At 44.2% G+C, this 13598-nt stretch overlaps 1 protein-coding gene across 1 annotated transcript; it reads right to left on the bottom strand.

Moving 5' to 3' along the window:
• Positions 1-279: 279 nt before the first annotated feature.
• LOC118096497 (CUB and zona pellucida-like domain-containing protein 1) lies at positions 280-12308 on the bottom strand. Its single transcript, XM_035138410.2, has 9 exons — positions 12167-12308; positions 11529-11682; positions 7433-7647; positions 6835-6988; positions 6031-6260; positions 5225-5397; positions 3641-4023; positions 2263-2531; positions 280-1685 (listed from the first exon to the last, which is right to left on the bottom strand). Exons 1-9 carry the CDS (start codon positions 12246-12248, stop codon positions 1513-1515), a joined length of 1833 nt encoding a protein of 610 aa, XP_034994301.2. The 5' UTR covers positions 12249-12308; the 3' UTR covers positions 280-1512.
• Positions 12309-13598: the final 1290 nt, after the last annotated feature.

The following is a 13598-nucleotide window of genomic DNA, read 5'->3' as shown; positions in this document are numbered from 1 at the left end:
TATTTTGCAAGCTTTTCAAAACTATGTGTATAAGTGTGTAAATACTTGAGATCTCAGTATTTGTACTTGTTACTGTAATTTCCCCAGTATTGTACACTAATGTTAGTGTTCGTATATCTGTAACTTGCAAAAACAACAACCCAATATTTTTTCGGTTCAGAGATCTTTTCTATATCTACTTAGGACTTATTTATTCATAAACATTTCAAAAAAGTAACTGTTTTGGGGTGTTTGCCCCTCTTTCATTGAACTAAAGAAAAGTTCTCCAAATAAAGTAGTTTGCAGGTTTAACTGTGGTGTCTTTTGTCCTACTGAGACAAGAATTAAATCAATTCTGTTTTCAGGCAATGACCGATTTACACACTTCCAATTGACACACAACTGCACCTGCGCACATTGCAGTGGCCTGGAAGGGACCAGAACGGGCAGCGTGGGCATAACAGGGTGGAGCAGGTTTACGTGTCCTTCGCTGTCATGCACGATGACCTGGAACAGAACCCCTGTGCAAATTGGGGGTTGCCTGTATTCATTTATTTACATAGATGAAGAGCCTTATTTTTGGAGAAGTGCAGATGTGTTCGATGCAGGGGTGGGTGTTTTATCTTGGCTTGTCTGCCACCCCGATTCCTAGATGGTTCTTCTAAGGTCTGTTTCATTTCTTATCCATCATTCACTCATTTCTTGGGCTGCTGCTGCAATATGCCATACATGTTTGATCACACTGTTCCAGAATTCGAATAGCACATAAGGCGATAAGAATTTCTCTGGTCTTGCAACGGGAACCAACACAATTTCTAACAGTATAAAGTGCTTGGTTCTTGTGTGTTTTTGTCACATCAATTCACATTCTGCTTAGAAAACCAAGTACTGTAGAAACAGAAAGCTTGAGTGCTTATACACCTGCGTAAATGCCCAAGTTGAAAGTGTGGATCCTAAGAACTGAAGGAAAAATATCTCCCATTCCTTCCTCCCCTATAGCCTCTTGCACCCCACTGAAAAGCCACTCTAGAGCCCCCTTCTGAACAAAATGGGATGGGGCACATGTGGTTGCTGGGAGGATGAGGGAACCTGAGATTTTAATGCAATGAAATTTCTTTATGGCAAGTTAGCTGAAGATTAATGTCTGATTTGGGGCAGTTGTCCCCCACTCCCTCAGAAGTCCCCAACACCTCATCCCCTTCTGACTCCCAAACAGGCTCTTTGTGGAGGTGTGCAGGTGGATGCAGAGGAGAGGAGAATCTAGGAAACTTCCTTGAGCTAACTTACCTTAAAATCCTAGTCAAAAGTATATTTTGCAGTTTCTCACCCATTTATCCTTCCCAAACAAGTTTAATTTTCCTTAAACCCAGTGGTGGACAGCATCTCTGTGATGCTTGTATATAGGCTATACTTAACCTCTCCCCCCCTTTCCATACATCACATTTTAAAGGTAAGATGGATGAAAACACAAATCTTCCAGTGCGTCTACATAAACTTAGGGTTCAGACTGAAGCAGGGAACGGATGTGCTCTGTTAAGGGCTCTGCAACTTCTGGTATCTGTATCCTGGTTCTCGAGTGAATAAATGCTTCGCTGCCAGAGCAGCCAGGAGGACAGCATTTGCAGCCACCACAACAAACGGAAGGGTATACAGGCCCTTGGATGGTGTATTCTGGCTTTCCTCAGGATGAACTTGAATAGAAGAATCTGAATGTAAAAAGCAGGGGGGGGAAAGGAGAGTAAAATGTAGTTCAAAAATTTATTACCTCTATACCAGCATGTACACGTGCACACCCACCCACCCACAGCCCTGTAATCATTGGGAAAATATCCCTTTCACTTTCATTCACTTGCTAGATTGAGTGAGAGATTGTTGAGGACCAAGGACACTGGTTGCCTGCAATTTGATGGTGATGCACTCTTAATCAGGCCTATTATAAATGTTTATTTTCCATGTCCCTCTTCCCTTCCTGTTTCCCTTTTGTGTCATGCCTTTTAACATTGTAACCGTGCAAGCAGGGACTGTCTTGTTTTAACTGATTGCATATTAGCCCTCATGGGATGTGTTGGGAGACCTGTGGTCTTCTAGGTGCTGCTGGATCCAAACCCCTTCAGCTCCAGCCCACATCACCAATGGGATGAAGAGAGTTGGGACTCCCAACAACTTTGTGGAGAGCCACGGGTTCCCCATCGCTTCTTTTACTGATAGTGTTTTAAGAGCAGGGATATCTGTGTATATAAGATCACCCACCAGAAGGCAGTCTTTTTCTTGCAATATACACACCTGAGCGATCCATAGAGCCGAGATCTCTCTTCAGGAGGATAGGTCCCACTGCAGCCTCCCCTTTCCATGTGTAGGAAGAAAGCTCTCTCTTAGGTCGAGGGCGACAACCTTCAGTGCAACGAGAATCAGGAGCCTTGCTGTCACAAATAAAAACTTCACAGTGGAGGTAAACATATGGTTGATACCGTAGGAACCTGAAGGAATTGAACCGAAATCTCCCATAATGTTCAAGGACCGGATAAGCCACGTAAGTGTCGTCTTCTGCGCATCTGCAATAGAACGTCCACATCGCTTTATAATGATCAGCAGTCGCTTGATCCTGTTTGCAGTAATATTAGATGTTTACCAGACAGGAAGTTGGTGGACTAATGTTAAGTGAAGAAAATGTGGAAAACAAATTACTCTGCCTTACAGAAATAGCCAATTGAACAGAGATTTGGCCTAGTGGCCTGCATTTTTTTGCAATTGTATCTGTTTTAATCATTGTATTTTGAATTGTTTTCACCTGCCTGGGACCTTAAGGTTAAGGGTGGGTAATAGTAACTTGAATTATTCACCACCACCATCATCATAGCATCAGTATTGGGCAGTATAAAGAGATTAGCTATAAGAACACAGACCGTAATAGAACACTCCCCACCTATTGGTGGATAATTTTATTATTGCTATTATTATTTATTAGATTGATACTCCGCACCTTCTTCCAAAGGAGCCCAGGATGGCATACGCAGTGATACTAATGCAACTGAAACAACTTTAAAAAGAGTTTAAAACAATATACTAAAACCGTTTAAAACTACTAAAAGCAATCATCTACTCTCAAACTAATGTTTTCAAGGTTGCAAGGGTCCAAAGCCTAGGTAAACAGGAACACTATAAAAATTTCCCTAAAAGTTAATAACAACAGCAACAGACGTCCCTCACTAAGGAGCACATTTCGCAAATGTTTACAAATGCTTTCCCTCACAACACTTCCTGTTCCCTGAGTATCAATCTTCTAAACTGTATTTTAGCCATGATAAACCATGATAAAGCCATGATAAATATATGTGCTTCTGATGCTTGAGTCTCATTTTACCCTACAATTTTTGTGATACTTCAAAAATATACAGTTTTGTGTGCACACACCACAATAACGTATTTCCGTTCTTTCCCCATTGGTCCACTGCTATGGAGGCTCCTTTAGTCTCAAATTAGCCCCATTTGTTCCCTTGCCCCACCCACATTCGCCAAGCCTTTTGGCCCAAGGCCAAAAAAACACTTATCTCCTCTGTTCATCAAGCTGTTCATCAAACTCTTCCACTGCCAACTTACAATCCACCAAGAATGACTTTAATTGTAATTGCCAACCATATTGAACAGTTATAATGGCACTCACCCACTTTTGACCAATTCATATTTTGGTGATGTAGAATCAAGGTTTGGTGATGCAGTGCAGGTATCCACAAACACTAACAGATTGGCATCACTGGAATGCAGACTGACTTGTGCATAGAGTGTTTGGTTCAAGTCCACGAAGTATGGTGAACCAAGCATTTGGGAGAAAGAATCGGAATCGTAGAAGGCCATGCTGAGATTGAATCTACCTAAAGCACTGTCATCAACACTCTCTACATTTTCTGTTTCATACATGACTTCTACAGTTGAGTTGTTTTCCATTATACACCTCACAATGAGGTCAACCTGTTTGCGGTGGGTGATCACATTGCCATTTGGGGAAGCAGTGATAGTGTTGGTGTAAGTGATCGTGTGGTTTTCTCCCTGTGTTAAGACAGAAACAAAACATTAGCCACTTTCCTTTTGGGAAAGAAAGGATATTGCAACGCAAAAGAGCACCCAGTGGGTCTTAGCTCATGTTTTGGAATATATAAAAACAACAACTAAGTCATCACATGCTAGCGTTATTCAGGCACATCTTTAAACGATTACAGAATGGCCCAGCCTTTTGAGTTCAGCCTCTTAGGTATTTAGCAGTTTCTCCACTGGAAGACAGTGAAGGTCTCTTGAAAAGAAAAGAAAAAGCTGTTTGACTACTGTTAAAAAGAATAAAAGTTCATTTAACTAATTTGTTCAATGAAGTTCTCAATGAAAGGTATTTCCACAGTGTCAGTTACACTATGATCCAAATGTCTGTATGTCGTAGCTAATCTGTACTCTGTGTTTTGGGGTCAGCATAAGATAGGGAGGTGGAGGAGAGGAGACACATCAGCACTTACCACAATATTGATAATCACTTTTTATGCTTTCTATGCTCTGATGTGCACGTGTTATTATAAGGGTCCTGGAAAAGAAAAAGGATGCGTATCCTGGGGGACGTTCTGAGGAAACAAGTGGTGGATTGGGCCGCCCTGTATCCAGTCTATGGAGCTCATTTCATAATGTGTGCCTATTCAGAAATAAGCTCCCCTGAGTTCCCTGGGACTTACTCCTATTATGCAAGTGTGTATAGGATTTCAGTTTTAAGTGTCTAATATTGGGATCATAAGCACAGGGATGTGAACCTTAATTCATTTCAGTGAATCTTACTGAAGCTATTCCAGCAGAATCCTACATATACCAAGGAAAAGAAAGGAGCAAATCTTAGCCTGGTTTATTATGTGACATTTATGTTTCTGAGATACTTCCATGGTGTCCTTCATGATATGCTTTCTTATTATCCACCTCCCTGGTTCTGATGCTGCTGATTTTCCCCAAGCAATACCAACCAAGTGGAGAGAAAAATGTTAAGATAAGTTCAAAATTTGTCTGGATAGCTCAGGCATGAGTGCCTCTGGCAGGTTTGTTGTAGGTAGATAAGAATGGGCTGGAACAGGACAGACTTGGGTCCACTCCTTGTAAGCTAGATTGTCAGGAGGCAAGCAAGATAGGAAACAAGATGATGAGGCATAATGCGAGCTCAAAGGATCAGTTCACAGCAGCATGGTTTGACTGTTTCCTTTAGTTTTGCTTTGATTATTTTTACCGTTTTAACTGTTCCGCAGCTGTTGAGTAGAAAAGAAAACGTCACTGGGTTTAATGCAACTGGTCTGCAAGATGGGTCATTTAGCGTCAAGTCATTTTCATCATAGCCAAGTGCATCCAAATAAGATTTGCTGAGAATAACTGTCATCATGTCTGAAGAACAACTGATGGATTCTGACAATATAAGAAGGGAGGAAAGCAAAGAATAAAATACAATTCGTACAGAACTGCCTCTGCTGTGGTAATGTCCTAGTTATTCTTTGTGGGCTCTAGCACTGCCTCCTTTTGCACAGGCAACAAAATTCACACCCAAGGACTCCAACGCAGTGCCAAAGTTCATTCTTTGCAGAGGATAATGCTTTTATTAGCCTAATGAAGTTATTTCAATTACTAGTGGGGTATGCCCCCCTCTAATCAGTTCCAATCAGCAGCTTAACACAGGCATTTTGTATGAAATACATTTTCTGAACAGTCTTCAAAAGCAGCTTCTTGCCAACACATTGCAATAGTCCATTCTAGGTGTTACATGGATAATAATTGTGCAACTGGCTACAGAAGGAGCAGTCATCCCTAACTGTCACATGGCTTTGCAGAATTTCAATCCCAGAGCATGTGAAAGAAGCAAATTTGGCGAGACTTCCTGCCATGTTTCAGAGACCAGAGATGATGCAATAGATCATATTCCTCTCTGCTTATTTGTACATACCACATTGAAAAGACCAGCACATCTCACATATAATGAATCTTCAGGCTCTCTATATACACATATAAAGCAGTCAAGAATCATTCTAGAGAAATAAGACTTACTGTTGGGCTCTACTGTTGGTGGTACTGGTATTGGTTCACTTGTGTAGTGAGCAGAAAAGCCCTTGTATGAATTGGCATAGTCGGTAGACAATGCAACGGTCATCACATTGGAAGAAGACTGAAATGCAGCAGATTTGCGCCCACATACTTGTTTGATTAAGCCAGAGTCAGTTGTCGCACCATCATAGATGGCGAGGAAATCAAATCTGCACTTATCATCTAGTTCTAGACTGCATACATAAAGAAAAATGTTAGATAACTGATGGTAGCAGCAGTAGCAGCAGTTTTTATTTTCATCTATGTGGTCCTTCAGTGACTTCCAGGTAACACACCTTCCAGGTAACACACCTTAAAAAAAATCCTATCTGTTTTCCAAAAGAAGCCCAGAATGGTTCTTATCCTGTTTTACCCTGTAGGATAGGGCAGACTAAATGGTAGTGACTAGCCCATGGTCACCCAGTGAGCTTTCCGGATGAGTGGGGATTTGAACCTGGGTCTGGTGCTCTAACCACTACACCACTCTGGCTGTTGATGATACGGTCTCCCCGCTCCAGTATGTCATTACATTTTTGTGATGAGCAGGGGCAGGGCTATAAAACATCATGAAGATGCATAAGGATACCACAAAAAACTAAATGTTTTAGCTGGGATCCAAAGAGCTGCATAGGCTCATGCGAGGGCCTTGTGTTAGGCCCTCGCATGTGCAGAACCCACATATCTGGTTTTTTGCATGTTTTGCTTGTTGATCTTCACAATTCCATCCCCAATAAGGTAAGATGATATGAAATATGAAAGTATACTTGCAAAATGTCATTGAAAGTTAAATTTATCTTGGAATTTTCTTCTGTTTGTATGTGCCATACACAATATGCAAATTCTGGATGTGGCTTGGGGTAATTGGGGCTGACGAATGATCCAGCTGGGCCAGTAAGGAGACCCCCGCAGTTTTCAATTTCAGCTGTGAAATAAAGTAAACAGTCATCAGTTATGTTTATCATACCGTACTTATCTTGTGCAAAACAAAACAAAGAATTAACCAGAAGCAGGACATTCTCCTGAATATCTATGACCCATAGATATTTAGCATTACAGCTGCTAAATTGATATTCTTCATTGGCTAAATGGCAAATCATCATGCTTGAAGTGTATGTGACAAATGTCTATAAAAATATAGTTCACTTGGAAAGTACAAATTCTGGATTGCCTTGTTAAGTCTTTTACAGCAAGCATGACAAGGTATGGATTCTTGTGGCAACTTAAAGTGGCGTGTGAGAGGCGAATACACAGGAAGTGCAACAATAATAGAAGGCTTGTTAAATGCTGACTAACTAGGTAAGCTGATTCATTTTCAAGAAATTTCCCCCTCATTGCCACTCATGAAGGACGTTTGATGATGACTCACGTGAATCTGGTGAGATGAAGTAATAAAATGCAAATATGGTCCGTGCAAATTCTGTGGAGTCTGTTGAGATGCGAAATGTTAAGGAGCCAGAAGATGAGTGGAAGACGGGAACAGATATGTGAGTTTTGCACACTCGTCCCAAGAGAGGCGCATCCGTTGAAGGACCATCATATACTTCAATATTTTCTCTGTCACATGTAGATGATGGATTGAATCTGGAGCAGCAGGGGAAAGACACCATTAGTTACTAAATATAGCAGAGGATCCAGCTTGCCTTGTGTATGTATTACTTCTGTCGACTCAGAAGTACAACCCCTTATGCTCAATAGGGCTTGGTCTTGGGTAAATGTGTTCATTTATTTTTGGCACGTATAAAACACCAAATTTATCATTTCCATTGGGCACTTCACAAATTTAAAAACAGTTTAAAAAATGGATAGTATTGAGTTATGTTTCTGCACTAGTGCAAGTACCGTCTTTCCCACATTTTAAGACACCGTCTTATAACTTTTTTTCCTCAAAAAAACACTGGGTGGCTTATTTTCAGGGAATGTCTTACCGGTATTTTTATTACATCAGGAGCAGTGCCCCTCTTGCTCCCTGTCTCCCTGCGGGGCAGGACTCTTGACTGAAAGAAAATGACGGGCAACAGCCACCACCAAGCTCCATGAGAGGGAGTCTGAGGGAAGGGAGGTGTGTGCATCGCTGGCCCAGCCCTCTCTCCCCGGCCCTGGGATGTGAGGGAGGGAGGGAGGGAGCTCCTCCGAAGGGCTGCTCTCTCTCTCTCTCCTCCCAGGTGGGGACTCACTTAATAGCAATCTGCTACACTGGAGCTTCTTAAATTTAAACCAGTACAGTATAATGGAATCTATCTGTGTGATGCAGTCGTAGCAGTAGCCTATACTAAAGCAAATAAGGATCTCTACCAGCCAGCCAACTGCCCAAGACTTAAGAGCGAAAGTTCCAACAATGTAGCACTTTGTAGCACTGATAGCAAAGAGGCTACCGGCTGAGATACTGTAGAAAACAAAGCCAGCTGAGCAGCAATTAAGATGGTAAATGGTAGCAATTAAGTAGCAATTGAGCCAGCAGAAACCGGGGTGAGATAATCTGCTGGTCCTAACAACCCGTCCGTGTTTCTCTTACCCACAAAATGTTAACTTTTGTGTAGGGTGTAGGGCAGTGTTTAGCAGCTCCTAAACAGCGAGAAGGGGAAAGTCTTTAATCCCCAAGGCAAGGACTGCGCCACCGGCAGCGATCCCGGTACCGGTACAAATCCTTAAAGGGGAAGCTCTACAGACAAGCAATAGAAAGAAAAAAGAATCCTCACTTTTTAAAAGGCTATTAAAAGGGGGAAAGGTGGGGGGAAGCGAGAGGTGGGCTGTGTGTGTGTGTGTGTGTGTGTGTGTGTGTGTGTGTGTGAGAGAGAGAGAGAGAGAGAGAGAGAGAGAGAGAGAGAGAGAGAGAGAGAGAGAGAGAGGCGGGGGGGGGGGGAGAGAGAGAGACGCGCACACAGAGTCTCTCCCTAAAGGGGAAGGCAGCGTCTTCAATCGCCCCTCTTTTTTCCCTCGTGCTTTCATCTTCTCCCCACCGCAAATGCCACTTTTCTCCTCTTCAAGCAAGCAGAGCTCACACAGCCTAGCTAAAAAAATATATTTTGGAATCCTTTTACAAGTATTTTAAAAAATGCTTACAGAAACGGGAGGGGGAATCACGAGGCTGCAGGAACGGCTCTACGGTGCATTTTTACAAGCTTTTAAAAGAAATACGTGTCTTTGAAGCCACAGTAAAATGGGGAGAGATTTTTATGGGGGGGAGTTGGCTGGCGGGAGGGGGGAAGGGTCTATCACTATGTCTTATTTTCGGGTTATGGCTTATATCGCGCAACTGCTTAGAAATCCTGCTATGTCTTATATTATGGCTACGTCTTAAAAAGGGGGAAACACGGTATTAGTATGAGTGCAAATAGGTTTCCTTCCCTCTCCTTCCTCTGCATATGCCTTGTGCCATCCCCAGATCAGTTCTGGAGGGTTAGGTGACAGATTTAAGGGACATCCAGGGATGGGAAAGTGCCATTGTACAAGTGGAAATCCACTGATGGAACAATCTGCTTAGCGCTACGTTGAATACAGGACCGTAGCTTTGGAATTCTAAATGATCAAAAGCATTTGTTTGTTTGTTGTGATTTAATCAAAAATATATCACAAAGATATCTTAAATCACAAAGATACACAAAGACTAAAAGTAAAGGTAAAAAGACTAGCATTAGAGTCACACACACACACAGCTTGAATGTTCGTTCAAAATAAGAACCTGCCATCCTATATAATAATGTCCATGTTGTCCCTGCGTCCAGATGTCCCGTGTGTCCCTGGGTCACTGCGCATGTGCCCCAGGGATACAGGGATTGGACAGCAGAGACTGCGCGCGCGCACTCTCCCCCCACTCTGCCTCCTCCAACCGCCGCTCCCGCCGGGGTGGAGGCCGGCGAAGGCCTCCTCACAACCCTCCCTGGCCGTGAGGAGCGGCGGTTGGAGGAGGCGGGGGGGGGGAGAGTGCGCGCGTCCTTCCTGTCGGCGGCTGGGGGAGAGGAAGGAAGGAGGAGAAAGCGCCGCTTTCTCCTCCTCCGTTCCTGTCCCCCTGCCGCCGACAGCAAGGACGGGTCCCAGGGTTCGGAGAAGCGCTGCGCAAGCGCTTCTCCGAACCCTGGGATGTCTGCTTCCTGTCGGCGGCTGCGGGAGAGGAACGGAGAAGGAGAAAGCAGCGCTTTCTCCTCCTCCGTTCCTGTCCCCCTGCCGCCGACAGCAAGGACGGGTCCCAGGGTTCGGAGAAGCGCTGCGCAAGCGCTTCTCCGAACCATGGGATGTCTGCTTCCTGTCGGCGGCTGCGGGAGAGGAACGGAGGAGGAGAAAGCAGCGCTTTCTCCTCCTTCGTTCCTGTCCCCCTGCCGCCGATAGCAAGGACAGGTCCCAGGGTTCAGAGAAGCGCTGTGCAAGCGCTTCTCCGAACTCTGGGATGTCTGCTTCCTGTCGGTGGCTGCAGGAGAGGAACGGAGGAGGAGAAAGCAGCGCTTTCTCCTCCTTCGTTCCTGTCCCCCTGCCGCTGACAGCAAGGACAGGTCCCAGGGTTCGAAGAAGCGCTGCGCAAGCGCTTCTCCGAACCCTGGGAGTTCTGCTTCCTGTCGGCGGCTGCGGGAGAGGAACGGAGGAGGAGAAAGCAGCGCTTTCTCCTCCTCCGTTCCTGTCCCCCTGCCGCCGACAACAATGACAGGTCCCAGGGTTCGGAGAAGCGCTGTGCAAGCGCTTCTCCGAACCCTGGGAGGTGTCCTTGCTGTCGGCGGCTGCGGGAGAGGAACGGAGGAGGAGAAAGCAGCGCTTTCTCCTCCTCCGTTCCTGTCCCCTTGCCGCCGACAGCAATGACAGGTCCCAGGGTTCGGAGAAGCGCTGCGCAAGCGCTTCTCCGAACCCCAGGATGTTCTAGAGCCCGTTATTGAACGGGCTGAAATACACTAGTTGGCTATAATTCCCTGTGAATATGGTGTGATGTTTCTCTATCTCTTGCTAGCCCTCCTTTCTATAGTTTATCTATGAGACCTGGCGGTGTAGGGTGCTACATAAATTAAATAAATAATAAAAATAAAATAATGCCTGAGAAATTAATGTGGGAAAAAAAACAATTTTAGGTGCAAGTGGGCAATAAAGGATGCTGGGGGTTAATGCTTCCTTGAATCTAAAGCAACTTTGTGGCATGTGGAACTAGCAGTAACTTAGTTTGGAATACTTGAAGTATACATTTTAACCTTTCAAATTGTTGTAGATATAATGTGCTCCTTCCTTTTAATGAGATTGGAGCACATGATGTGTTATTTTATGGTTTTTAAGATTATGAGAATGTTTCAAATATATGCTGCGGCAAATAAACTATTTTTTAAAAAGAAAGAAAGAAAAGGAAACTAGCTGTTGGTATAACCTTCGAAAATTCAGTCTTATCAGTGTACCTTTAGCTGTACTTCAGTCAATCTCAAAGTACTTGAAAAGTAATCCCAAATATGTGCTTTTCAGCTGTACTGTTCACAACCCATTTAAAGAATACTCACTCATAGAAAGAGAAGATGAGCCTGATTTTTTCATTCACATTCACAGTTGCATTACCATCTCTCTGTATTTGCCAGATACAATTTTCATTTGCCTTGACTGTAAGCGGCAGTGCTTTATAGTTAGCATTCAGTATATTACCACATGCACTTTTTGCTGTGTTTAGAAAATCAGAAACCATTGGTTAACCTCAGTAGGATTTTATGGAAGACCTTGGCCTAAAACATCGAATGATCAATCACTAGTAATGATAAATATAGATCTCATAGACCTCTCAAAACAGCCATTTAATCATTTTATTGCATGAATTACAATATGCTTTGAATCGGAGCACCACAACAGCTGTTCTTCCAGCTGTAGGCAAAATCCTTATCAACTGTTGCAGCCAAATATAATTTAAGCTGCTTTCCCTGTTCCTGAACATCACTGTTTAATTTCCTAAAGTAGCAATTTGGATTTTTTAAATGCTTTACAAAATGTGGAAATGCCAAACCAAGCGTAGGATTCAGGTTGTAAAACGGCAGACATTTGTAAGACGGTTTAACATTTGAAGCAAACATTGTGATTTAGAAGCAGTTGCAGCTTAAAAGTTCATGGCTTTAAATCAATTTTTTAAAAAAAGTTTTTGAAACTTTCATACCTTGGACTTCCTTCAGCTTATTTTCAGCAAGAGTCAAACCAAATAAAAGTGCCAAGAAAATGCATTGCCTGAAAGCTTTCATTTTGCTGAAGACAGGTGGTCACTTTTCCCGGCCCTTTTTATATCTCTGCTTATTTCATAATCATTCTGGCCCACATGGTTCGATAACAGCTTGCCTAATCTTTGCAGATCTTACTGGTGCTTTGAGCTGCAGCAGGAGATACCTGCGAGAAGGCCACAGGTGTTGCATGGCATACTAGGTGTGCTAGATAAGCAGGGGTGGGCAGGCTTGTGTTGTGTTATCTTCTGTGAAAATTAAAACGTAAAAACCAAAGACCTTGAAGGTCCACCAACTAGAGCCAGTTGTAAAACAGAGGCTCAGGGGGGAAGGCACACTTTAACAGCTATGGGAAGGGGGCCCTGAGCACATGGTCAGCCCAAAACAAATATACCCCTCCAAGTTTGCCCCAAACATTCTTTCAGTTTTTGTGTGTTTTGCAATTGCTCAATGCCACTCATTGTGATAGACAGAACTGACCTAGAGTGCAACCTTTCCTTGGTGAGAGATGGGGAAGGATTGGCTATGTTGCTGTATACACATTATACCTTCCGTGCACATTCAAAGCACCATTTAGCCCCTCAAATAATTCTGGGCACCGTAGTTTGTGAAGTGTTGCTGGGAACTGTAGCTCTGTGGGGGATGAACTACATTGCCCAGAATCCTTTGAGGGAAAGAGTGCGCTGGGAACGTGCTTGAAAGGTATGGGGTATGTGCAGCCTATGTTGCAGTAGATGAAGGTGGGTGAATAAGTGGGTTGTCAATTAGGCTTAATGCTGCTATGTATTTTTGTAGGCTAAACATTGCTGTTGGCTGAGGATTAGTTATCTGTATGGCTGGTGGGAATGCATGATAGTAAGACCTGGATAAGGACAATGTATTTGGGAGAGGTAGCGTGCAGTATGCTGCAGCTTCTATCTCCATTATTTTATTATGAATTATGAATTACTAGTGGATTTCAGCCCGTTTAAAAACGGGCGTTAGAGGAAGCGGCCTGCCGGGTCGGCACCCAGCAGCGCTGCACGAAGCACCGGGGGACTGGTGGTGGGGAAGGCAGGCAGGCAGGCAGGCGCTTGCTCTCTTGCCTGCCTGCATTCCCCACCGCCTGTCACACGAAGATCGGCGGCCGCTGCTTGCCGGGGCTTGTCAACCCCGGCAAACAGTGCCCGCCAATCTTCGGCTCTGTCCCCCAATGCGCTACGGCTCGGGGAAGCAGGCAGCTTCCCGGGCTGTTGCCGTCTCCCTGCCTGCTTCCCCAAACCAAAGCGCGTGGGGGAGGCAAACAGCGAAAAACCCTGCCGCTTCGCAATTCGGCTCCGGGACTGGCTTGGCGGTGGCGGGTCTTCCCGCCACCGCCAAGCCAGTCCGCAGCGG

This window comes from Zootoca vivipara, chromosome 5, assembly GCF_963506605.1.
Source record: "Zootoca vivipara chromosome 5, rZooViv1.1, whole genome shotgun sequence".
Lineage (NCBI taxonomy): Eukaryota > Metazoa > Chordata > Lepidosauria > Squamata > Lacertidae > Zootoca > Zootoca vivipara.
Note: the sequence above shows the minus strand (reverse complement) of the source record. Positions and strands in the feature narration are given on the sequence as shown.

What these genes read in the sequence shown, in the direction of transcription:
- LOC118096497 (XM_035138410.2), bottom strand. Translation starts at nt 12,248, where the DNA reads ATGAAAGCTTTCAGGCAATGCATTTTCTTGGCACTTTTATTTGGTTTG. An exon ending in CTTCATCTCACCAGATTCAC is followed by an intron (nt 6,989 to 7,432) that starts GTGAGTCATCAT and finishes TTTATTTCACAG; the next exon opens with CTGAAATTGAAAACTGCGGG. An exon ending in TTAACTTTCAATGACATTTT is followed by an intron (nt 6,261 to 6,834) that starts GCAAGTATACTT and finishes TTATGTATGCAG; the next exon opens with TCTAGAACTAGATGATAAGT.